This window comes from Dreissena polymorpha, chromosome 2, assembly GCF_020536995.1.
Source record: "Dreissena polymorpha isolate Duluth1 chromosome 2, UMN_Dpol_1.0, whole genome shotgun sequence".
Lineage (NCBI taxonomy): Eukaryota > Metazoa > Mollusca > Bivalvia > Myida > Dreissenidae > Dreissena > Dreissena polymorpha.
In genome coordinates this window covers 118,369,240-118,396,611 of record NC_068356.1, presented here as the reverse complement: position 1 = coordinate 118,396,611, position 27,372 = coordinate 118,369,240, and the positions used below count along the sequence as shown (strand labels likewise).

General features: G+C 36.8%; 3 protein-coding genes across 3 annotated transcripts in view; 1 reads left to right on the top strand and 2 right to left on the bottom strand.

Moving 5' to 3' along the window:
* The window catches only part of LOC127868686 (G protein-activated inward rectifier potassium channel 3-like), a 318,245-nt gene that overhangs the window by 18,751 nt on the left and 272,122 nt on the right, over nt 1–27,372 (bottom strand). The gene's annotated exons all lie outside the window — the stretch shown is intronic.
* LOC127868700 (WD repeat domain phosphoinositide-interacting protein 4-like) overlaps nt 1–27,372 on the bottom strand; it is a 379,045-nt gene that overhangs the window by 118,550 nt on the left and 233,123 nt on the right. The gene's annotated exons all lie outside the window — the stretch shown is intronic.
* LOC127868718 (zinc finger SWIM domain-containing protein 8-like) overlaps nt 1–27,372 on the top strand; it is a 60,882-nt gene that overhangs the window by 8,512 nt on the left and 24,998 nt on the right. Inside the window, exons 2-7 of the mRNA XM_052410726.1 lie at nt 8,538–8,691; nt 17,529–17,623; nt 19,968–20,146; nt 23,771–23,878; nt 24,509–24,711; nt 27,170–27,365. Coding sequence (XP_052266686.1) covers nt 8,538–8,691; nt 17,529–17,623; nt 19,968–20,146; nt 23,771–23,878; nt 24,509–24,711; nt 27,170–27,365 — 935 coding nt within the window. The remainder of the gene's footprint in view (nt 1–8,537; nt 8,692–17,528; nt 17,624–19,967; nt 20,147–23,770; nt 23,879–24,508; nt 24,712–27,169; nt 27,366–27,372) is intronic.

Below are 27,372 nucleotides of genomic sequence, written 5' to 3'. Positions count from 1 at the left end.
CATTAACCCCCCTCTTACTCCCCCCTACCCTCCCCCCCCCTACCCCCCCCCCCCCCCCAAAAAAAAAAAAAAAAAAAAATTATTTTTCCTTTTTTTATTTTTAAAAGATCGTCTAATAAATTATTGAATATGAACAATTTCCCCTTGATGGCTTACGTTGTACTGTCAAGCACTCGAATAGTCAAGCGCGCTGTCCTCTGACAGCTCTTGTTAGGTCACATGGTCAAAGGTCAAGGTCACAGTTACTCGAAATAGTAAAATGGTTTCTGGATGATATCTCAAGAATGCTTACGCCTAGGATCATGAAACTTCATAGGTACATTGATCATGACTGGAAGATGACCCCTATTGATTTTCAGGTCACTATGTCAAAGGTCAAGGTCACAGTGACTCAAAATAGTACAATGGTTTCCGGATGATAACTTACATTAGGTCAAAGGTCAAGGTCACAGTGACAAAAAACGTATTCACACAATGGCTGCCACTACAACTGACAGCCCATATGGGGGGCATGCATGTTTTATTGTATTTTGAAATGGACTAAATACTGTTTGATATTAATTTGTGATTTTTTTGTGTGCTCATATTATAGTGAAATTGGAATGGCAGAATTTTTTCTGAAATTCTGAAAATGAAGGCCAAATGAAGGTACCATTATTTTTGTGAAAACTAAAAAGACAGGTACTTTTATTTAACTTCATACGAATAAGGCTTCATAACAAACACTTCTACAAATGCCTGTAAGCTCTTTTGAAGAGTTAAACATACATGTATTTGTAAGACAGTAATATTTGTTGTTAATATGTAGTAGATGGCTTTTGTATTGTATGGGTTAACGACTTCATTTTCAATAACTGGTATGTCAACTGCAGTGTCTCCAATTAAAAGGTTATTGAACTCTGAAATATTTAGGACAGCTTGTAATGTTGATATGACACAGCTGTGTGAGAAGTTGTATATGTTAATGTTTTCAATTGATGAACTAATATTGACCAGCTGTGGGTATTTCTTAGATTATCATCAGTAATGGAAACACTTTGACCTTGAAACTAATGAATGCCAATGACTGATGTTGGATATATAATCATGTCTTCCAATACACGTAGGTCTTTCAAACACTGTTTTGAGTGACAGAGTGTTTTTCATTTTTCCCCAAGACTTATCTGTAAATTAATAACAATTAATGCAAATGTAAATTGTAAGCTTTCTGAATGGTTTGACACAGAGTCAAAGAAAATTTGATGCAAATCTTGAAGTCATGAAGACCTGTTGTACTGAATACTCAATCAACATTTTTGAAGTACAAAGCTTACATTAATAATTTGGTGCAAAAAGTGTACTTACTATGTACCAACATAAACGTAGGTAATGGCTTCTTTGTCTCCTGTCAGAATTATAATTTTGATGTACATGTAACTGAGTTTGAAAAGGTGTGAAACTTTGAGTTTCTCAGATAAATATATCTACATTGTATCATTTTATGCCCCCCTTCGAAGAAGGGGTATATTGTTTTGCACATGTCGGTCTGTCAGTCGGTCTGTCCACCAGATGGTTTCCGGATGATAACTCAAGAACGCTTAGGCCTAGGATCATGAAACTTCATAGGTACATTGATCACGACTGTCAGATGACCCTCATTGATTTTCAGGTCACTAGGTCAAAGGTCAAGGTCACAGTGACTTGACATAGTAAAATGGTCTCCAGATGATAACTCAAGAATGCTTAGGCCTAGGATCATGAAACTTTATAGGTACATTGATCATGACTTGCAAATGACCCGCTATAGATTTTCAGGTCACTAGGTCAAAGGTCAAGGTCACATTTACTCAAAATAGTAAAATGGTTTCTGGATGATAACTCAAGAATGCTTATGCCAAGGATCAGGAAACTTCATAGGAACATTTATCATGACTGGCAGATGATCCCTATTGATTTTCAGGTCACTAGGTCAAAGGTCAAGGTCACAGTGACTCGAAACAGTAAAATGGTTTCCGGATGATAACTCAAGAATGGTTACGCCTAGGATCATGAAACTTCATAGATACATTGACCAAGACTGGCAGATGACCCCTATTGATTTTCAGGTCACTAGGTCAAAGGTCAAGGTCACAGTCACAGTGACTCAAAACAGTAAAATGGTTTCCGGATGATAACTCAAGAATGCTTATGCCTAGGATCATGAAACTTCATAGGAACATTGGTCACGAGTGGCAGATGACCCCTATTGATCTTCAGGTCACTAGGTCAAAGGTCAAGGTCACAGTGACTCAAAACAGTAAAATGGTTTCCGGTTGATAACACAAGAATGCTTACGCCAAGGATCATGAAACTTCATAGGAACATTGATCACGAGTGGCAGATGACCTCCATTGATTTTCAGGTCACTCGGTCAAAGGTCAAGGTCACAGTGACTCTAAATAGTAAAATGGATTCCGGATGATAACTCAAGAATGCTTACACCTAGGATCATGAAACTTCATAGGTACATTGATCATGACTGGCAGATGACCCCTATTAATTTTCAGGTCACTAGGTCAAAGTTTAAGGTCACAGTTACTCGAAATAGTAAAATAGTTTCCTGATGATAACTCAAGAATAATTAGGCCTAGGATCATAAAACTTCATAGGTACATTGATCATGACTGGCAGATGACCCCTATTGATTTTCAGGTCACTAGGTCAAAGGTCAAGGTCACAGTGACAAAAAACATATTCACACAATGGCTGCCACAATAAACTGACAGCCCATATGGGGGCACGCATGTTTTTACAAACAGGCTTGTTGTTACAGCCCTTGTTGATGTTGGTCTTACATCTCTATCTGTCTCTCTCTAGTACTAGGTGTCAGCAGGAAATGCCCAAATATGAAGAAACTGTATATGGAGCCTACCTATAGTGTGATATAACGTTAATTGTCATGTCATTTTGCTTCAATTATATTACATTTTCTAAAGAAATTTGTTGTTTCCATGTGAGATATCAGGAACTACATGTAATGATCCTAATGTGATGAAATTATTCTGCAGTATACATAAAGTATGGACATGAGCTTATTGTCAGGTTGTTCCATTACAATTATTTGTTGGGAATGAGTTGATCATCCATATACAAGAAGGACATTTTTTGCTGTGCAAAATCTTTAGAACTAATTACCCAATTTCAATTGCATTTTTTGCCAGCTTCCTTACAAAGGGGTCAAGCACACTGTTCTGGTCTGTTAAGCTTATAGGGAGTTATTCGGTTTTCATGTTCCCATGCTTACAATCAATATATCAATTGTCAAAATTCGCTATTGGGGAGAATTTTTCAGTTTTAATAATATTCTTGTTTAGACATTGTAATCTTTTTAGTAATCTTGTTTTGATCGATAAATACATGTTGTCAGTGTACACTCATCTTTTATCTTTTGTTTTCAACTTCATTTTGATAAGTCATAACACAGTAAACAATCGTAAGTTATGTGATTTACATCATCAGAGCTTCAAAAGGCTAATGACCTATAGGGCATTTAAGCATGTAATTTGATAGAACATGACTCGCTGCTCTTTGTCCGGTAGTATTATCTTGAACTTTGAATTCTATGAAAATGATGACTTAATAAGTTTCTCACATGGCAGCAATACCTCTAGATTTCAAGTTTATGTTTTCTTGATTTTGATTATCATTTATTTAATGATGAATGCCGTGTTTTGAGAATGTGCCTTTCAAAAAGTTACATGTACAACTCAAAAAAATCATATAGCTATTGCAGAAACACATTAATAAGTATAAACTAAACTACAAACAAAGCAAACTATTTTTATAGTGTTTCCTTAACTAAACTTGATTCAAACATATACTACTTGTGTGGTGATTAAGGATGTTGCCTTTTATAGCTTTGTAATGATAAAACATAATGGACATAGATTAACCCATGGAAAAGATGTTGAACCTCAGACATTTCTGATAAATTTTGCTTAGTACTGATATTATTCCAGGATCTGTCGGTCCTTGTGTTTAAAAAAAAATGTAAAAGTTTGTATTGGTTAAAAACGAAATTAGGCAAAAAGAAACTGAAAAAATAAAATGATTTATTATGCTTCCCCAAAAAATTTTGGGGGAGCATTACTATAGTCACCGCTTCGTCTGTTCGTCCGTCCGTCCTTCCGTGTGTCTGTGTGTCCGTCCGTGCACAATTTTTGTCCGGGCTATTTCTCAGCAACTAATGAACGGAATTCAATAATCTTTATGGGAAGCTTCACTACCAAGAAGAGATGTGCATATTATCAGCGGGTTCTGGTCGGATGATTTTTCAGAGAGTTATGGCCCTTTGAAATTTTCCATTAACTGTAAATATAGTGCAATTCTTGTCCGGGCTATTTCTCAGCAACTAATGACCGAAATTCAATGAAACTTTATGGGAAGCTTCACTACCAAGAGGAGATGTGCATATTATCAGCGAGTTCTGGTCAGATGATTTTTCACAGAGTTATGGCCCTTTGAAATTTTCCATTAACTGTACATATAGTGAAATTCTTTTCCAGGCTATTTCTCAGCAAGTAATGACTGGAATTCAATGAAACTTTATGGGAAGCTTCACTACCAAGAGAAGATGTGCATATTATCAGCCGGTTCTGGTAGGATGTTTTTCACAGAGTGATGGCCCTTTGAAATTTTCCATTAACTGTACATATAGTGCAATTCTTGTCCGGGCTATTTTTCAGCAACTAATGACCGGAATTCAATGAAACTTTATGGGAAGCTTCACTACCAAGAGGAGATGTGCATATTATCAGCGGGTTCTGGTCGGATGAATTTTCACAGAGTTATGGCCCTTTGAAATTTTCCATTAACTGTACATACAGTACAATTCTTGTCCGGGCTATTTCTCAGCAACTAATGACCGGAAATTTAATGAAACTTTATAGGGCTTCACTACCAAGAGGAGATGTGCATATTATCAGCGGGTTCTGGTCGGATGATTTCTTTTCAGAGTCATTGCATTTTAAAATTTTATATAAAAATATTCTTGTCCCCGCAACTACTGTGCCCTCAAGACGTTTCCTTTTATCTGAATATATAGTGCAATATTGTGACAAAAAAAAACTTTGGGGAGCATCACCCGTCTTCGACGGTTTCTTGTGTTTATTTTACTTTGATTGTTTGTTGAGCTTTAAAATAAAACAGATTTTACCAACCAGTGGCACTTGCTCTCTTTGCTGGTGAAGTAACAAAATTAAAGTGTGATTCTTAGAACCAGTAAAATATTGCACCCTTTTCGTGACGTAGGCCATACAAGTTTTTATTTTGTGTAAACATTAAGAGTACTTGTTTCACTTGCTGTGATGTTTTTATGCTCCCCCAAAATTGTTTGGGGGGGAGCAAATAGTCGCCACTTCGTCTGTCCGTCCGTGTGTCAATCCGTACGTGCACAATTTTTGTCCGGGCTATTTCTCAGCAATTATTGACCGGAATTCAGTTTAACTTTATGGGAAGCTTCACTACCAAGAGGAAATGTGCATTTTATCAGCCGGTTCTGGTTGGATGATTTTTCACAGAGTTATGGCCCTTTGAAAATTTCCATTAACTGTACATATAGTACAATTCTTGTCCCCCCAACTACTAGATGTTTCCTTTTATCTAAATATATAGTGCAATATTGTGACAAAAAAAAACTTTGGGGAGCATCACCCTTCTCCGAAGGTTTCTTGTTTTCATTGTCAATTAGTATTTTTATCATGAGTAAACAGAAAGAGTTTACTTGTGTTTTTTTTTGTCATTGTCAATTCATATTTTTATTTTGTGTGAACATTAAGACTAATAGTATTTTAAATTGCTGTAAAAAAAAATTAATTGTTATCTATTAAAAAATCACAAAGCTTTTTTTCACTTTAAATTGAAAGTTTTACCATATGTTTTAACAGAGACTACCCTAGGCCGTAAAAATAGGAAGAAGTGACTTCTCCTTTTTTCTGAAACAGGGAGAAGTTTGGAAAATCAGGGAGAAGTTTATGCGAACAATATCGACTTTAAGTTCTTCAAAAACAAAACATGTTCATTGCACAACTTTTATTATTTCTATCATTATACTATGTTTATTTGTAAAAACAATAACTTCTCATTAAAATCTACTTCATCATAACACATTTAAGTCATTTAACACATTTAGTAATTTAAGATATGTACCAGTAGCACCTTTTCATCACATTTTTATCGTCATCATATTATCATCATCCCTATAACTGCTTTTGTAACAAAACACAATCTTAATGCATGGAACATCTAGTATATCTCAATAACATCACAATACATTTACTGCCAATCTCAAAATGATTATATATTGTCAATATTCTCACATAGTTTAACAACACAACATAATATCTGATAATTACCGAAATTGTGTGGAAGAATTGCAAAAACACAATAGGTCGCCATTTTTCTGAAGTGTCAAGCACATGGGAATTGCATTCTGGGAATCTATGATGACGCATCAAGTAGACTGTGTATTGATTTTACTAGCGGCGTGGAGCAAAAAGTAAGCGTTTTCATGCACAGTCTATCGAGTTTAAAATTCGTAACGGCGTTCCAACTTTCTCTAACCTTGCCGTCTGTCAAAAACCAGCAATTTAATAATCGGACGATCAATCAATTACCACGTAATCATTAGACAACTTACGGCAGGCGCGAGGAGGCTCGAGTGTGTTGTTATAGCAACCTATATTAAGCGACTGCTTTGTCACGGTCAATTAGCGATCTGTGCGGGGTGAATTGTGTAATCGTTAGATAAACAAATAACAATAAACTTGCAAATTACATGCGGGTGACTTGATCTTCGCTTTTCTGGGCTCATAGGGCGATATCACGGGCGTTTAGTGCGAAATTATCCCTCTTATTGCGGGTAGGGTAGTCTCTGGTTTTAATAGAACAGGTTTAAATTGAGTTGTTATTTTATTGTATTTAGAATTGTTAAACATTGTGAACATCATAATGATAAAAATGAACTCTATGAAACCTACTTTCTATTGTTTGGTAAAAGAAGAACAAGGTCTGGTAATATCTGGTGAGATCCGGTAAATTTTTAGCTCACCTTAGCACAATGTGCTCATGGTGAGCTTTTATAATAGCCTTTTGTTCGTCATGCGTTGTGTGGCGTCAACATTTGCCTTGTTAACACCACAATTTATTGTCAGAAGATTTTTCCCCCTTATATCTTGGATGAGTTTGAAAATGGTTCTGGTTTGTTGAAAAACACAGCCGCCAGGGGGCGGGGCATTTTTCCTTATATGGCTTTTGTAAAAACTTGTTAACACTCTTAAAGTCACATTTATTGTCAAATCATCATAACACTTCATCAAAACATTTATTTTAATGTGGTCTGTTAGCACTCTAAAAGTTACATTTATTGTTCACTCTTCATGAAACTTGATCAGAACGTTTGTTCTAATGATATCTTGGGGCTGCACTGAGCAGGTCAGTTCATTTGTATCTCAGATGAGCAACTTTGAGCCTTTGGGTAAGATTTGTGTGTCTTTCACATTAGTTGACATAGATAAATTGAAAATTAATACTCATAATGACACATAGTTAAACCAATTCTGTATGTGGTTGTGGTGAAGTGCTGATTTTTATTCCACAAACGTAATAATTCTGTCCCTGTTAAGAATGCAGAAATGCACCTCATGCAATGAACACATTCATCACTATTGATTAGATTGCAGTTCTCCCAAACTGTGGAAACATAAAATACCTATGCAGCACTGTTCTTGGAATCAATAAAGAAATGAATGCTCACTAGCATTTCAATCAAGTCCGCAATGTGGCAGCCATGGGCTTTTACAATGAATACGTCTTGTCATTAGCCTAAACTGTGGAGACCGTCTATTGGCCAATAATCCCATTCTTGAGTGTCATGTGAGAAAATCTGTGTCATAACACAAGCTTTCCCACATCTAGAGGTGATGTCTCTTTGTGTCACAATTGATTTCTCATAATATAGTTTTTGTAAGACACATTATTGTGAATTTGTTTGGACATTGTGTTATCATGCTTGGCTACTGTTTGTAACCTTACCAAGAAGTATTTCCAGTCAATTATGACATGCTTACTTGATAATGTTTTTGATGTTAATATGTATGTCTGCTTTTTATGCCCCCGAAAGGTAGGCATATAGTTTTTGAACTGTCTGTCTGTCTGTCTGTCTGTCTGTCTGTCTGTCTGTCTGTCTGTCTGTCTGTCTGTCTGTCTGTCTGTCTGTCTGTCTGTCTGTCTGTCTGTCTGCCTGCCTGCCTGCCTGCCTGCCTGCCTGCCTGCCTGCCTGCCTGCCTGCCTGCCTGCCTGCCTGCCGGCCTGCCTGCATCTGACGACCGTCCAACCATTATTCTCAAGTGTTATATAGAGTGATTTTCGTCAGGGGAGGGGGGGGGTCTAAACTAACCATTGTCGGCAGTTGACCATTGTTTTCAGTTGACCACTAGGTCAGTTTAAAAATTCCTTAGTTTAACTGTATTATATTGCAAATATGTCTGACAATTGCTAATATTGTTGTTGATGTGTTGCAGATGGTAGGGTGCTGTCCCTGGTGGAGCTTGCTTCTCAGACGGTGGCCTGCAACATCCCGTACGGGGTCGTGGAGAAGTACCCCCAGCCCATCCCGGAGCCACTGCAGCTGAGGATCACATACTGGAGCTTCCCGGACTGTGAGGAGGACATCAGGTACTACCATAAGGGCCCCTGGCAATCTAATGTAGACGTGGTAATAAGGTTTATCCTGTCACATGCCTTTAAATCAGCCTGATAACCAGGTAACCTAATATCCCAAAAGATATTAGGCTAGATTGCCACGTGACCTCGAATATCTGTCCGTTGCTATCCGAGCATGTGCATGCATTTACTATTTTCTATTAATAAAATATTATTTTTTCTATTAATAAAATACCAAAATACATGTAAAGGACTGTTTGTTTAAATTATTATTTAAACAGCATAATTTGGTCTTTGTGTATTGAATTAATAACGAGTTACTCGATTTCTGTGTGTCTTAAAAAGATGGAAGCTAGCCTAAGTGCTTTGCCTGACGTGACGTCACCATGTTTTTTTTCGCACGTGATGTTTACCATATTAAATATTTAAACACAAAATACTTGAAAACTAGATATTTTAGAAACATTTCAACGAATGTTGTAAATGTGACAGGATAAATAGAATAATAGGTTGGTGACGTGGATGGAGAATGGTTATCTGGCTTCGGCTCACCCGTTCAATTCCTCCGACTTGCCAGATAACCATTCTCCATCCACGTCACCAACCTATTATTCTCCATGTAGTGGGGGCAAATTAAATGCAGGCATGTCATCTGCAATTAAACACATTCATCAGCATTTTGTTATATTGACCAAATCTACTTTATTCTTAGTTTCTATATGCCCTGCACAACATTGTTCGGAGGAGGGGGGGGGGTTCAGTTCAGTGACTTTAGCTCACCTGTCACTAAGTGACATGCTGAGCTTATGTGACCGTGTGATGTCCGGCGTCACTATGTGTGTGCGTGTGTGTGTGCGTCCGTCAGTCAACAATTTGTTTGTGTAGACAGTAGAGGTCACAGTTTTCATCCAATTTTTATGAAGTTTGGTCAGAATGTTTATCTTGATGAAATCTGGGTTGGGATTGTATTCAGGTCATCTGGGGTCAAAAACTAGGTCACTAGGTCAAAAACTAGGTCACATAATAGGCCAGATAATAGAAAACCTTGTGTAGACAATAGGTGTCGCAGTTTTCATCCAATCTTTATGAATTTTGGTCAGAATGTTTATCTTGATAAAATCTGGGTTGGGATAGTATTTGGGTCATCTGGGGTCAAAAATTAGGTCACTAGGTCAAAAACTAGGTCAAATAATAGAAAAACCTTATGTAAACAGTAGAGGTCACAATTTTTATCCAATGTTTAAGAAATTTTGTCAGAATGTTTATCTTGATGAAATCTGGGTTGGGATTGTATTTGGGTCATCTGGGGTCAAAAACTAGGTCAAATAATAGAAAAACCTTGTGTAGTAGAGGTCACAGTTTTCATCCAATCTTTATCAAATTTGGTCAAAATGTTTATCTTGATAAAATCTGGGTTGGGATTGTATTTTGGTCATCTGGGGTCAAAAACCAGGTCATTAGGTCAAAAACTAGGTCAAATAATAGAAAAACCTTGTGTAGACAATAGAGGTCGCAGTTTTCATCCAATCTTTATGAAATTTGGTCAGAATGTTTATCTTGATGAAATCTGGGTTGGGATTTTATTTGGGTCATCTGAGGTCAAAAACTAGGTCACTAGGTCAAATAGTAGAAAAACCGTCAACAATTTATTTGTGTAGACAGTAGAGGTCACAGTTTTCATCCAATCTTTATGAAATTTGGTAAGAATGTTTATCTTGATGAAATAAGGGTTGGGATTGTATTTGGGTCATATGGGGCCAAAAACTAGGTCACTAGGTAAAAAACTAGGTCACTAGGTCAAAAACTAGGTCACTAGGTCAAATAATAGATAAACCTTGTACAGACAATAGAGGTCACAGTTTTCATCCAATCTTTATGAAATTTGGTCAGAATGTTTATCTTGATGAAATCTGGGTTGGAATTGTATTTGGGTCATCAGGGGTCAAAAACTAGGTCACTAGGTTAAATAATAGAAAAACCTTGTGTAAACAATAGAGGTCACAGTTTTCATCCAATCTTTATAAAATTTGATCATAATGTTTATCTTGATGAAATCTGGATTGCGATTGTATTTGGGTCACCTGGGATCAAAATTTAGGTCACTAGGTCAAATAATAGAAAAACCTTGTGTAAACAATAGAGGTCACAGTTTTCATCTCATCGTTATGAAATTTGGTCAGAATGTTTATCTTGATGAAATCTGGGTTGGGATTGTATTTGGTTAGTCAGGTGAGCGATTCAGGGCCATCATGGCCCTCTTGTTACTAACTTTTATCAGTGGATTTACTCCTTTACACACATTCAAGATATGTTTAAAGCATTTTGTTTTCTAAACCTTGTAAATAAATTCCATTCTTAAAAACTGTCATGCAAAGCCCTCTTACAGAGGGCGTAGTAAGAAGGCGTAGGCGTAGAGGGGGGTGGTATTACAGACATGACAGTAATATTTATGCCCCCCTTTGAAGAAGAGGGGGTATATTGCTTTGCAAATGTCGGTCTGTCGGTCTGTCCACCAGGTGGTTTCCGGATGATAACTCAAGAACGCTTGGGCCTAGGATCATGAAACTTAATAGGAACATTGATCATGATTCGCAAATGACCCCTATTGATTTTTAGGTCACTTGGTCAAAGGTCACGGTGACCCGAAATAGTAAAATGGTTTCCGGATGATAACTCAAGAATGCTTAGGCCTAGGATCATGAAACTTGATAGGTAGATTGATCATGACTCGCAGATGACCCCTATTGATTTTCAGGTCACTAGGTCAAAGGTCAAGGTCACAGTGACTCGCTGAAATAGTAAAATGGTTTCCAGATGATAACTCAAGAACGCTTATGCCTAGGATCATGAAACTTCATAGGTAGATTGATAATGGCTGGCAGATGACCCCTATTGATTTTCAGGTCACTAGGTCAAAGGTCAAGGTCACGGTGACCCGAAATAGTAAAATGGTTTCCGGATGATAACTCAAGAACGCTTATGCCTAGGATCATGAAACTTCATAGGTACGTTGATCATGATTCGCAGATGACCCCAATTGATTTTCAGGTCACTAGGTCAAAGGTCAAGGTCACGGTGACCCGAAAAAGTAAAATGGTTTCTGGATGATACCTCAAGAACGCTTATGCCTAGGATCATGAAACTTGATAGGTAGATTGATCATGACTCGCAGTTGACCCCTATTGATTTTCAGGTCACTATATCAAAGGTCGAGGTCACGGTGACCTGAAATAGTAAAATGGTTTCCGGATGATAACTCAAGAACGCTTATGGCTACGATCATGAACTTCATAGGTACATTGATCATGACTCGCAGATGACCCCTATTGATTTTGAGGTCACTAGGTCAAAGGTCAAGGTCATGGTGACCCGAAATAGTAAAATGGTTTCGAGATGATAATTCAAGAAGGCTTATGCCTAGGATCATGAAACTTCATAGGTACATTGATCATGACTCGCAGATGACCCTTATCGATTTTGAGGTCACTAGGTCAAAGATCAAGGTCACAATGACCCGAAATAGTAAAATGGTTTCCGGATGATACCTCAAGAACGCTTATACCTACAATCATGAAACTTCATAAGTACATTGATCATGACTGGCAAATGACCCCTATTGATTTTCAGGTCACTAGGTCAAAGGTCAAGGTCACAGTGACTAGAAACAGTTAAATGGTTTCCTGATGATAACTCAAGAATAATTAGGCCTAGGATCATGAAACTTCATAGGTACATTGATCATGACTGGCAGATGACCCGTATTGATTTTCAGGTCACTAGGTCAAAGGTCAAGGTCGCAGTGAATCGAACAGTAAAATGGTTTCCGGATGATAACTCAAGAATGCTTACGCCTAGGATCATGAAACTTCATAGGTACATTGATCATGACTGGCAGATGACCCCTATTGATTTTCAGGTCACTAGGTCAAAGGTCAAGGTCACGGTGACCCAAAATAGTAAAATGGTTTCCGGATGATAACTCAAGAACGCTTATGCCTAGGGTCATGAAGCTTCATGGGTACATTGATCATGACTCGCAGATGACCCCTAATGATTTTCAGTTCACTAGGTCAAAGGTCAAGGTCACGGTGACTCAACTTAGAAAAATGGTTTACGGATGATAACTCAAGAATGCTTACGCCTAGGATCATGGAACTTCATAGGTACATTGATCATGACTCGAAGATGACCCCTATTGACTTTCAGGTCACTATGTCAAAGGTCAAGGTCATGGTGACTTGACACAGTGAAATGGTTTCCGGATGATAACACAAAAAACCTTACGCCTAGGATCATGAAACTTCTTAGGTACATTGATCATGACTTGCAGATGACCCCTATTGATTTTCAGGTCACTAGGTCAAAGGTCAAGGTCACAGTGCCAAAAAACGTATTCACACAATGGCTGCCCCTACAACTGACAGCCCATATGGGGGGCATGCATGTTTTACAAACAGCCCTTGTTGACATCAGACATTATCATAAAATTCACTTGGTAGATAAGGTGACTGGTTTTAAAATGAGTAAAGGATAGACTGGATACTTTGTGTTGGTAGGCATATTTATAAATACAAAAAGAGAATTCATTTTTAACAAGGTTTTCCGAAGGAAAACACTGGTTATTAGATTGGCGAATGTAGGCGGGCAGGCTGGTGGGCGGGCGGAACAAGCTTGTCCAGGCCATAACTTAGTCGTTCATTGTGAGATTTTAAAATCATTTGGCACATTTGTTCACCCTCATTAGAGGGTGTGTCGCGTGAAAGAAGTACGTTGATATCTCCAAGGTCAAGGTCACACTTTGAGTTCAAAGGTCAAAAATGGCCATAAATGAGCTTGTCCGGGCCATAAATATGTCATTCATTGTGAATTTTTAAAGTCATTTGGCACATTTGTTCACCATCATTGGATGGTGTGTCACACGAAAGAATTACGTCAATATCTCAAAGGTCAAGGTTGCCACGACTAAAATTAGACTTATTTTAATACAAAGGGAGTTAATTATAAACAATCAGTTCAGGTTTAGTTGTCTCCCTTTATCAGACTTTTATTTTCAAATTTTAAACCTGGTTTTATGACAATTTTGCCCCTTGTTACTTTTTGTTTAAAAAGACACAAATCACAAATTTTTGAAAACATGCTCTATAGCCAAATAGTTTGGGGTGCCAATAACGCTATCAAGACCTGTGTTTCACATTTAAAGTGGTATGTGGATTGAAAAACATGTAAAAAAAATAGTTAAAGAAATTTGGCAGGCTTTTTATACGCCTGTGAAAAAGGGACATATTATAGTTCCACCCTTGGCGGGCTGTTGGCATCCACAGCAGTGTGTGCTCTCTAATTCTAATAGTTTTCATCCGATCTTCACCAAACTTGGTCAGAAGTTGTATCTAGACAATATTTAGGTGAAGATCGAATATGGGTTATGCTGGGTCAAAAACTAGGTCACGGGGTCACTTAGTGCATTTCAAGGATTTAGCTTGGTGTCTGCTCTCTAATTGAAGTAGTTTTTATCCGATCTTCACCAAATTTGGTCAGAAGTTGTGTCAAAATGATAACTAGGTCAAGTTCAAATATGGGACATGCCAGATCAAAAACTAGGTCACTAGGTCACTTAGTGCATTTCAAGCATTTAGCATGGTGTCCGCTCTCTTAACAGATCACAAAGTCTAAAGGCTCCAACAAACCCATTGCAGTATATACTGAACAGTGGGTCTGGTAATGATGCTGCCACATACAACAGTATGTGTGTTTTCACCATCTTTACTTATAAAAATTGGGCTATTATTTCTCTCTCTCCTCCTTAAAAAACAATACAAAGAATAACATACAATAACAACATCATATGAATGATAATAAATAATAATAAGTACAGTAACGTAACAAAAAACATAGTAATCTAATACTATAAAACAACTCCAAGTTCTTTTGGATTAACTCATTCTTTTTCTTTCATTTATATTTTTGCATATAAACCATTATTGTTTACTTTTTCTTAAAAGTACAAAGTCAGCCGTGGGAAAATCTATTTTAAAACGGATTGACCTACTGGCAATCCTTAATAAGAAATTTCGGCCAATCAGCGCCATCGTTATATAAGCGCATCAACCAATTAAAACGCCGCTTTTTTAACCGCGTTAGGCCTGTCCACTGTAGAGCACTGCGTCTTTTTAACGCTTCATATAAAGGTTATATATTTTTAAACCAATAGATTTTTATTAAGGCACCGCACCAACACTGCAAAGTTTTATATTTATACTAATGGTACAGCCCAGTAAAATCGGACTGTCCATTTTATGGCCGTTTTCGGCTTTTTATGCAGAGTTCTATGTTAAGCAGTGTGCTCGGGCAATGGTTTTTAACCGAAGTCCCGAGGGTAAATAACCCCATTAGTCAGTAGTCAGCTCTCTTATTGAAGTAGTTTTCATCCGATCTTCACCAAATTTGGTCAGAAGTTGTGTCTAAATGATATCTAAACACTTGAACAAATATGTATAGATATGCATACATAATAACTTAAGCGTGGTTATTCTGTGCAGCAAAGTAGACACTAGTCATGGCCAAAACAACAGCAGCTTCACTTTTGGATATAAGCTGCAGCCTGTGTATTTGACATTGACGTTATCAGTATAGAAGCTTGTGAGGCCTCTTTGTGATCTGAAAGAAACAAAAAAATCAAGTATGCTAAATTTTAAAACAAACAAAATCATTTTTAAAAAGATATTAATTTATATTATATTATGAACATAACAAAATATTATTGATATTTTTAATTTAATTATTATGTTGATAATAATATTAAAAATATTCATGTATATACATGTTTATATTAATTTTCATTCTTATTACCTTTTGATTTTGTAATGTTGTATTTTTTCAACTTGCTACATGAAACATAAATGAGTTTGATTTTTGAAACTGTATGCAAAACTATGCATATTTGCAATACCAAGGACGCTTATTGCCTAAGATGGCCATAATGGCAGTCACAATTTCCGACACTTGCTGGAATTGTTATGGGTTTTATACCTGTTCATATATCATCATTCACAATTGTAGCACATTTTGCCTTTAATCATTACAAACATTACAAACTATCCACGAACTACTCGAAATTAAAATCAATTATCAACTTCTTTCCTTAAGTTGATTGTGTGACTAAGTTTACACCAGTCGTTTTCATATGTCTCGATGCTCGGTTCTGACCATTGTTGATGAAGACTGTATACCGGTATCAATTTTTTAACTAGGTGATGTATTGAAGCACCGTCTATGATTTATAGTGTTTACTATCTGGGACAGCACGTGACAGGAAAAAACATTTGCCAAACGTTAATTTTTCGTCTAAACGGCAAATTTTTGCCATTTGGGAATTTGGCAAACGACAGCGAAACGCCTGATAAACGACAATCAAAATTTTCAAATGTACTGATTGTTAAATTTTCCTAGCAAATAATGGGACATTGAGTCCCTTCAAATTGACACAGTCATAATTATGTTGCCTTAGCAAGCCACAACTTGTACAGCTTTTCCCCACAAAATAGCTGACGAACGAATCAATTGGATCAAGATACATGTATAGTTTACCTCCAGTGTTTCAGTATAGTTGTATTGAATAATTGATCTCACAGCCACTTTTTGCTGTTGGAATGAAAATTTGTATTGTTTGATCCAGATAAATGAACAGAAAGCCTTTTTCTTTTCTTTTTTATGAATAATGTAATATGGATAGACTTTTTGATCTTTGTACAAAAACAGATCATATTGCTTGGTAAAGTGGTATAAGACATTACTTAAGTTCATGGTGTCTCTGGGTCATGTCCAACAAGGACAGCCATATTAAGTATAAACTGTACCAAAGAAAATGTTTTACATCTGGGACAAAATCCCACATTGCCTTTAAAGGGACTGTCAACCACGACAACGAAGAAAAGAAAAGTTGTAAAATGCTGTATTTTTTACAATTATTAGTTTATATTGATTAAAATATCACAACTGGTATATAACATTTCTTGCCAAAAGTGGTTAAGTTTTCATATTTTCAGTATATTCGGTATTAAATTTTACTGGGTATGTCTACCAGGTAACTACCAGTTAACTATAAATGACGACAGTAGATCATCATCGTCACGTGGTAAACCCAGGAATACAAATTTGTGCATGCGTAGTGAATTGTATATATTTTATATATAAAATGATCAATTTACTTGCGTTATTTATAGTGTGTATATCGTTATGTCACCTATTTTCGCGATGTACTTTCGATTTCACATTGCGAAATTTTATTACCGAATGTACTGAAAGTATGAACTTTTTTCAAGTAATGTAATATACCAGTCGTGAAATTTTAATCAATATAAACTAATAATTGTAAAAAAATACGGTATTTTAGAACTTTTATTTTTGCGTCATTCGTGGTTGACAGTCCCTTTAAAAATGTTATTTTCCACTTTGCCAGTTAGGGACTTAAGTAAATCACACTAATAATTTATACTTTCCAACTAAAGTAACATCTGGGCAATATAGTAAATTAATTTTGTGGCTCACTTGTTTGCAGGCATTCAAAACTCATTTGCCCAACCATCATTCAATGCATTAGATTGGATAATTATTTAATTATGCAGCAAATATGCTTAAACTGCATTCTTCTTGCTGCTGTTATTGAATAAGCATTTTATTGGAAATAACCTGCTAACTTTACACTGGCAGTGGGAATTATGTGAACTCTTTACTTGTTCTTTATTACTATTCTCTATCCAACAACAGTTTAAAATTATGTGTACTGGTTATCTGCAGACTCAATTCCTGCGTTGAGACTTACATTACAAGTGTTTTAAACTCTTTACCTGCAGACTCTACTCCTGTCTTGCTAATGGCAGTGCTGAAGAGTTTCAGAAGGGAGATCACCTGTACAAAACCAAGGCTGTTAAGAATGCACTTCAAATTGGTAAACTGTTTGCACTAACTTTTTGTCCAAATGATTTCCAGCACATTGTAGTAACATAGCATACCATAAAATAACCAGTGTAGTTACTGAAAATATTGTGTATTAGGATGAGTCATGTGTAAATTTATTTTTTTTAGTGAAAATGTTCTTTCTATCATCTAGACAGATTGTTTTTACATTCTTTAAAAATGATTGTGTTTAATGTAATCTCATGCATTATTTGTGTATTTGGTTATACATTTTCAAAGATTTTTTTTTTTTAGCTCACCTGATTGCTCAGGTGAGCATTTGTGAACGGTCTTTGTCCGTCTTCCGTCCGTCCGTCCGTCGTCCACATTTGGTTTGTAAACACTCTAGAGGTCACATTTCATGTCCGATCTTCATGAAACTTGGTCAGAAGATTTGTCCCAATGATATCTCAATCAAGTTTGAAACTGGGTCATGCTGGGTCAAAAACTAGGTCACTAGGTAAAAAAAAAGAAAAACCTTGTAAACATAGTAGAAGTCACATTTCATGCCCAATCTTCATGTAACTTAAAAGTTCGACATTAACTTTTTTTACAGCAAGACCGTCGGACCAGCTCCTCTTAAAATGTACTGGCCCAAACATGATGTCTACTAGACCATAAATGACATAGCAAATGAACACAATTGTGTCATGTAACTGTTTAATCAGGATTTATCAGTAAATAATCAGTGAACACCAAATTTTTTATGCATAGAGTAAAACAATAAAATAACCCTTTTTTGCTTTTCTTCGTCAAATTCAAGCCATGGGAACTGACTCGATTTTCCATCTAGGATAAAATTGACGTTTTCGAGTTTCTTCATTTTTACGTTTCGTGTCAGTTATGCGTCGGATTCTTTTTTATTAACTGACTTGTCGGACAAAAATCCGAAATTGAACAAAGCCATTCTTTAAATTACATTATCTTGTCTGCTACGCAAAAATGTTTACATTGACGATACCGATTTTCGATAGAAGTCGTAAAATCATGCTCTACAGTTTTACGACACTGCAGAAAATCATTAATATTCATGACAACTTGACCAATTGAATCAAGCAATTTCTGCTTGAAGCTTTCCTTTGCGTCTAAAAATAGCGATGAATCTTGTGAATGCTCCGCGTTTTATTTAAATATACTAGTTTTGTTTTAATGTAAATAACGGATACAAGAGTAATTTTACACATTAAAAGTAAAGGTTTTCACAGCAGTTATTTATAGTTATATGAATCAGTATAGATTTTTCTTTAATTTATGTACGACCAGTCGGACAAGCTAGCCCGCAGTTTTACTAGCCCGACCACCGATCTTACTAGACAATGTCTGTTGGACGTGCCTTAGTGTTGAACCCTGAACTTTGTCAAAATGTTTGCATTAATGATATGTTGGTTGAGTTCAAAAGTGGTTCCGGTCCGTTGAAAAACATGGCCGCCAGTGGTTGGGGCAGTTTTCCTTATTTGGCTATAGAGAAACCTTGTAAACACTCTAAAAGTCACAATTTTTGCCCAATCATCATGAAAGTTGGTCAAAACATTGGTTTTATTGATATCTCGGACGAGTTCGAAAATGGTCCAGATCGGTGAAAAAACATGGCCACCAGTGGGCGGGGCATTTTTCTCTATATGTAAATAGTGAAAACATGTGAACACTCTAGAAGTCACTTTTTTGGCCCAATTTTCATGAAATTTGGTCAGAACATTTGTTTCCTTGATATGAGAGTTGAGTTCGAAAATGGTTCTGGTCAGTTGAATTACATGGCTGCTGGTGGGGGGGGGGGGGGGCAGTTTTCTTATATTTATATAGTAAAAAAAGCTTGTGAACACTCTAAAAATCACATTTTTTGCTCAATCATCATGAAACTTGGTACAAAGATTGTTTTAATATATATCACATAATTAATGCCATAATTATTGCCCTTAGATTGTCCATATTTTCATTATATTATACAAAATCCTTGTAAACACTCTAGAGGTCACAATTTTGTTTCAGATTTTATGAATCTTGGTCATAATATTTATTTTTGTAAGCAAAGTTTGATGTTTGGTAAGGGGGGGTCAACTCAAAATATAGGTCACCAGGTCAAATCTTACAAAAACACTCCATATGCCAGAGTTTTGGTTCAATAATGATGAAACTTGACCAGGATGTTTGTCTGGACAATATCTAGGTCAAGTTTGACATTTGGTAAAGATTGAATGAACTGACTCCTCTCAGGTGAGCGAACTAGGGCCATCTTGGCCCTCTTGTTTTAAATGCTACATCTTTATTTCAGCATTTGAAATGTTTTAATGCCACCATTTCAGGATTTATCAATACGTTTCAATGATATTATCTTTCAGGATTCCATTTGAGTGCCACTGTTTTTCCAACCAACACAGCGGGTCAGCACAACAAGGATGGCTTCAAGGTGGCCATCTTGTTTGACCGACGGCGGATATCTCAGTGCACCTGTACTTGTAACAGCAATGCTTTCTGGTGTTCACACGTGGTGGCTGTCTGTCTATTCAGAATTAACCAGGTATTGTTTTTCATGTTGACTGATAACTTTTGATTTTTAGCTCGACTATTATATATGAAATATATATAGTGGAGCTATCCTACTCACCCCGGCGTCAGCGTTCCGTTCTGTGCCCTTACGATGCAAATGTTAAAGTTTTCGTTCTACCCCAATTATTTTCATTGTCCCTTGACATATTGCTTTCATATTTTGCATACTTGTTTACCAACATGACCCCAACCTATAAACACGAGCAGACAACTCTATCATGCATTTTGTCATAATTATGGCCCCTTTTCCACTTAGAATATGCAGCAAATGTTTAAGTTTTCGTACTACCCCATTTATTTTCATTGTCCCTTGACATATTGCTTTCATATTTTGCATACTTGTTTACCAACATCCCCCCAACCTATAAACAAGAGCAGACAACTCTATCAAGCATTTTTTATAATTATTGCCCCTTTTATACTTAGAATATGCATATTATTGATAAATCTATGTTAAAGTTTGCTCACTACCCCAAATATTTCCTATATCCTTTGACATATTGCTTTTATATGTTGCATACTTGTTTACCAAAATGACCCCAACCTATAAACAAGAGCAGACCACTGTATCAAGCATTTTGACATAATTATGGCCCCTTTTACACTTAGATAATTGAACATTTTGCTTAAATTGCCATAACTTCTTTATTTATGATCACATTTTATTATATCTTTGACAAAGCAACACTTACCTGAATACCACAATGGATTCCACCCAAACATTTATGATCACATTTTATTATATCTTTGACAAAACAACACTTACCTGAATACCACAATGGATTCCACCCAAACAATATCCCACGCGGCTACCCAGAATCCCTCCCCCTCCCCCAACCTCCCCCCCCTAATTTTTTTTTTCAACATATAAATAACCACACCCCACATTATACCCCCCTCTCACCCACACCCCCCACTACCCCCCCATTTTTTTAAACATCATCTAATAATTTACCACACCCCACATTATACCCCCCTCTCACCCCCCTTAGCCCTACCCCCCCCATTTTTTTTTTCCTTTTTTTATTTTTGAAAGATCGTCTAATAAATTATTGAATATGAACATGATGGCTTACATTATACTGTCAAGCACTCGAGTAGTCGAGCGCGCTGTCCTCTGACAGCTCTTGTTTTTCTACATATTTAAGACGTATTTTAATTAAATTAATAATTAATGTTTATAGTTATCTTAATTGCATATTAGAGATTTGTATGGTAAAAGAAATATGAGCAAACATTTTCATTAATCTCTTTCAATCCTTAATAACAAATTCATGGTGAACCCACAATGATGCACTTTGTCTTACATCCATTATGCTTCCTTAAAAGATTTAATACTTCATGTATGATGATTTTGGAATATATCAATACATCAACATCACATGACTTCATGTTGACCATGACTTGACCTACTTTTTGACTTTTGTCTCATTCAATGGGCCCATCAATCTATACTGACAAGGCTTCTACTTGAGGCATATGCCTCTATTGAATGCAGCCTTTTGTTTCAATTTTAAACCTTTGTTTCTATTATTATACTCCCACAAACGAGGTTTAGGGGGGTATATAGGAGTGAGCTTGTCTGTCGGTCGGTCGGTCTGTCGCTCTCTAATTCAAGTTGTTTTCATCCGATCTTCACCAAACTTGGTCAGATGTTGTATCTAGATGATGTCTAGGTCAAGTTCGAATATGGGTCATGCCGGGTCAGAAACTAGGTCAGGGGGTCACTTAGTGCGTTTTAAACATTGAGCATGGTGTCCGCTCTCTAATTTAAGTAGGTTTCATCCGAGCTTCACCAAACTTGGTTAGAAGTTGTTTCTAGATGATGTCTAGGCCAAGTTTGAACATGGTTCATGGCAGGTCAAAAACTAGGTCACGGGTTCACTTAGTGTGTTTTAAACATTGAGCATGGTGTCTGCTCTCTAATTTAAGTAGGTTTAATCCGAGCTTCACCAAACTTGGTTAGAAGTTGTATCTAGATGATGTCTAGGCCAAGTTCAAACATGGTTCATGGCAGGTCAAAAACTAGGTCACGGGTTCACTTAGTGTGTTTTAAACATTCAGCTTGGTGTCCGCTCCCTTATGCAAGTAGTTTTTATCTGATCTTCACCAAATTAGTCAAAAGTTGTATCTAGATGATGTCTAGGTCAAGTTTAAATATGGGTCATGCCGGGTCAAAAATTAGGTTACGGGGTCACTTAATGTGTTTTAAACATTCAGCATGTTGTCCGCTCTCTAATTCAAGTAGTTTTCATCCGATCTTCATCACACTTGGTTAGAAGTTGTATCTAGATGATGTGTAGGTCAAGTTTGAACATGGGCCATGCCGGGTCAAAAACTAGGTCACGGGTCACTTGGTGTGTTTTAAACATTGAGCATGGTGTCTGCTGTTTTTTGTGAAGACAACATGCAAAATATTCTGTGTCAATGCGGCATGTGGGGGTATTTGTCACGTCTGTGACAAAGCTCTAGTTATATTTATGCCCCCCTTCGAAGAAGAGGGGGTATATTGCTTTGCTCATGTCGGTCTGTCGGTCAGTCCGTCCACCAAGTGTTGTCAGACGATAACTCAAGAACGCTTGGGCCTAGGATCATGAAACTTCATAGGTACATTGATCATGACTCGCAGATGAACCCTATTGATTTTGAGGTCACTAGGTCAAAGGTCAAGGTCCCGGTGACCAGAAATAGTAAAATGGTTTTTGAATGATAACTCAAGAACGCATACGCCTAGGATCATGAAACTTCATGGGTAGATTGATCATGACTTGCAGATGACCCCTATTGATTTTGAGGTCACTAGGTCTAAGGTCACAGTGACCCGAAATAGTAAACTGGTTTCCGGATGATAACTCAAGAACGCATACGCCTAGGATCATGAAACTTAATGGGTAGATTGATCATGACTCGCAGATGACCTCTATTGATTTTGAGGTCACTAGGTCAAAGGTTAAGGTCACGGTGACCCGAAATAGTAAAATGGTTTTCGGATGATAACTCAAGAACGCATACGCCTAGGATCATGAAACTTCATTGGTAGATTGATCATGACTTGCAGATGACCCCTATTGATTTTTAGGTCACAAGGTCAAGGTCACGGTGACCCGAAATAGTAAAATGATTTTCGGATGATAACTCAAGAACGCTTTTGCCTAGGATCATGACACTTCATAGGTACATTGATCGTGACCCGCAGATGACCCCTATTGATTTTCAGGTCACTAGGTCAAAGGTCAAGGTCACAGTGACAAAAATCGTATTCACACAATGGCTGCCACTACAACTGACAGCCCATATGGGGGGCATGCATGTTATACAAACAGCCCTTGTTGAATTTGTTTTTAAGGCAGTTTAGGTCAAGTCACAACATATACCATCCCCACAACATTTCAGCACCCCCCCCCCCCCCCCCCCCCCCCCCTGCGATTTGAAAAAATCCTGTCTTTTAAAATATGATAAAAACAATTCAATAGGTGTTTTAATTTGTTTATCCTCCCCACTATATTAAAAAGAACTCCCTGTTAAACAAAACATAAAATATGTTGGTCCAAAGCTTGATTGAAGCTAGTAGTGTAGTGCCTAACCATTGTTTTAGCCCAGCAATGTGACCCAGAGGGTTCCAGTGTCAGAGAGTCTAGCCCAGCTTCACCGCGACCAGCTACAGAAGTTTGCTCAGTACCTGATTGCTGAAATGCCAAAGGAGGTAATTGAAATTCATTAATTAAATTACATATTTTTCTTGTGGTTTTTAGCTGTTTTTGGAGAAAACCCGAGGCATTGTCATAGCCAGCTCGTCGTCTGCCGTCCGCTGTCCGCGTCGTGGTAAAACCTTGACATTTGTCTCTAAAATCAAAGTGCTTCCACCTTCAACTTTGAAACTTCATATGTAGGTGCACCTTTATGAGTTCTACACGCCACACCCATTTTTGGGGTCACTAGGTCAAATGTCAAGGTCACTGTGACCTCTAAAAAAAAAAAAAAAAAAAAATTCTGACAATCTTTTTTTATTCCAAACTGCACCCGCAGCCAAGGGTTGGCACCCGTTATGCGGTGCTCTTGTTATCATATCGTTTTAATGTTTTTTATTTTATGATATTTGTGTGAATATATATTATTTAAAAATAAAACTATTGTAAGGTTATGTATCTTAATAAACTGTTTTTGCAGGTGCTATTTTTTAAATGATGGTTTATTTATGACAACACTATTTCTCCTTAGCATTAAGTTAATGATCAAATAAATTTCCATGCAATGTTTCATATTCAAGCTTTATTTAAATTCACGGCATCATACTGAAACAGTTTCCTAATCTTGTTGCTGTTTGTTGCTGCAGATACTGCCGATTGCGCAAGGTCTGTTGGACAAGCTGCTGTCTGACCAGGAGTGTGACATGAACACCCAGAACGGGGCCCCAGACCCCACTGCAGGGGCCGAGGCCAATGAGGAGACCTCCTGGTGTCTGGATGAAAAGCAGCTTCATGAGAATGTCAAGAAGACTCTTGTCAAGTTCTGTGTGCCTTCCCCAGTGGTGTTCAGGTATTGTGTATATGTTGGTTATTGTGTAAAATGTATTGATATTAAGACAGCTTGTTTTCAGATTAAATAAGATAGTAAAATATTTTATCTCCCACAGTATGAGTTTGGAGTTCAAATTACATCAAAGTTGTTTGTGTAAATTGACTGTTGTCACTTTTGCTGTTTTTATGCCCCCGGTAGGGTGGCATATAGCATTTGAACTGTCAGTCCGTCTGTCTTGTCAGTCTGTGATTCCGTCCGAAAACTTTAACATTGGCCATTTTTGCAATATTAAAGATAGAAACTTGATATTTGGCATGCATGTGTATCTCATGGAGCTGCATATTTTGAGTGGTGAAAGGTCAAGGTCATCCTTCAAGGTCAAATGTAAAAAAAAAATCCAAGGAAGTGACAAGCTTTAAAGGGAGATAATTTCTATTTTGTATCATTTGGCAGGTACAGATCATTTTCACAAGGGAAGAAATATTTTTTAAAGGGATATAATAGATTTTTTTTTTTTTTTAATTCAAAGTGGTGCATTAGGAGGCATTGTGTTTCTGACAAACACATCTCTTGTTTGGTGTATTTTTTAAAGTTTCATGTGTTCAAGTAGTAAGTCAACAGTCTGAAACCTGCTTTTGACTGAGGATGGTAGCAAATCCTGCAATAACATTGAAATCTTTATTTATATTTGAACATTTTATTTATTAATTCCTAGATTCAAAAGTCAGAAATTTAAAATATCCAAAAACTAGGGATGTCAACGAATATCTGAATATCTGAATATTCGGTCCCGCGCCGAATATTCGAATACTATTTTCCGAATTGAATATTCGGAAGAAAAAAATAAAAATATCAAGTAATTTCAAAGACTTTGTATTCGTGAAATTTGCTTCAAACATTGTTAAAAAAAATTTTCCTTGTGTCATAGTGTTTATTCCAGTAGGTGCGATAATGCGTCGCTATGGTGATGACAGTATACCTGTCATAAATCCCGCAAATTGCCTACCTTTAGGAAACTTAAATTGACCAAAGACAGTCACTTTGTGTCAAAATTATGATAGGCGCAAATCAGCAATTAAAACACCGACCCGCACTTGATCTAATGACTCGAATTACATTTAAAATGATCAAAGATTAAATGAGTAAAGGAAAAGCCGACTTGGTGTAAAAAACAAAACAAATAAGAAGTTATACAAAAGATTTTTGATTGACATAAATCGCGTTCTCCAATGGAATATGTTGTTTTTTGCTCTAATTAAATTGAGTAAATGCGTATCCAGTGTACCAAAATGAGTCAATTTGTCCTGAAGTGCGTAAAAAAACAGCGTGCACTCTATACGTTCAACATAAAATTAGCTTTTCAAGCTCCGTCTGGCTTAAATTAAACATCCCTAATCTCTTTATTGCCCCATATTAACAAACCATTTCTTCCACTTGAGTGCACCAGTGTTGTTTATGACATCTTATCAACAACTTATCGGCAAATTATTGATTTTATCAGGCATTCACACCATGGTTTTTATGATAGGGGTTGCTAATTGATCTTGTTTGATGCATCGTATTGAATTAAAAGCCGACTGCTGTTGTATTTCATGGCCCAATCTAGTCCTAAGATACTATTACGCGTTTTTCTGTGTATTATACGATCTGACGCTAAAAGAAATGGCAAAACACCAATTTTGAATATCAAACAATTTAAGTGCTGACCGATAAACATTGATGTTTAACATAAATTACTTTTATTTTCAACTGATCAACATTTAATAACAATAAACAACAAAATCAACTTCGAATTAGGGACGGCGACGCTGTGTCAATATTAAGTCACTTCCGGTGAACTTCCGGTTAAAAACGAAAGAAGAATTCATGGAATAATTATACGGTCAAAAAAGATGATTTTGTTGATTTTTGTCCAACAGATGTTTACCGAATATCTGAATATTCGTTCGAAAGGATGACCGAATATTCAAATACCAAAATCGGTATTCGTTGCCATCCCTACCAAAAACTATTGATGTTTTTATCTTACCATAATTAACAGCACATGTAATTCATAAAACTGCAAGAAAAGCGTACAAACTGTTTTCAGGCATGTACAATGTCACGTTATGTTATCCACGCTGAAAATATGCAAAACATGGGGGTACTTAGATGTTTACTTTTTTATGAAGGTTTTGTAGCGCACTTACAATGTAATCTGGTATACATGTATATAACCATCACTGATGTGCAGTTGATAATCCCTCTTTAAAAAAGAAACCCAAAGGTTTTGAATTGTGGTTATTAAATTCATACTGGATACAGTTTCATATAGATTTGCCTTGGACAATCTGTCGGTGAACTTGGCAGCTAATAAATGTAATAAAAGGTTGTCATGGTTAAAGTTCACTTCAGTTGGATTGCCTTTAATTACAAGTTATTAGGATTTTCTTTATTTTTTCTTATTCCCTAAATGACCCGGGACTCTCATTTGCAGTGATGTGAACTTCCTGACCCAGACGACCCCACCGGCTGCAGCTGAATGGCAGAGCCTGCTGCGACCCCTGAGAGGCCGGGAGCCAGAGGGCATGTGGAACCTGCTGTCCATCGCCAGGGAGATGTTCAGGCGCTCTGATCATAATGCCATCCCTCTCATGGAGATAATCACAGACGAGGTGTTACAGTGTGAGCAGGTAATGT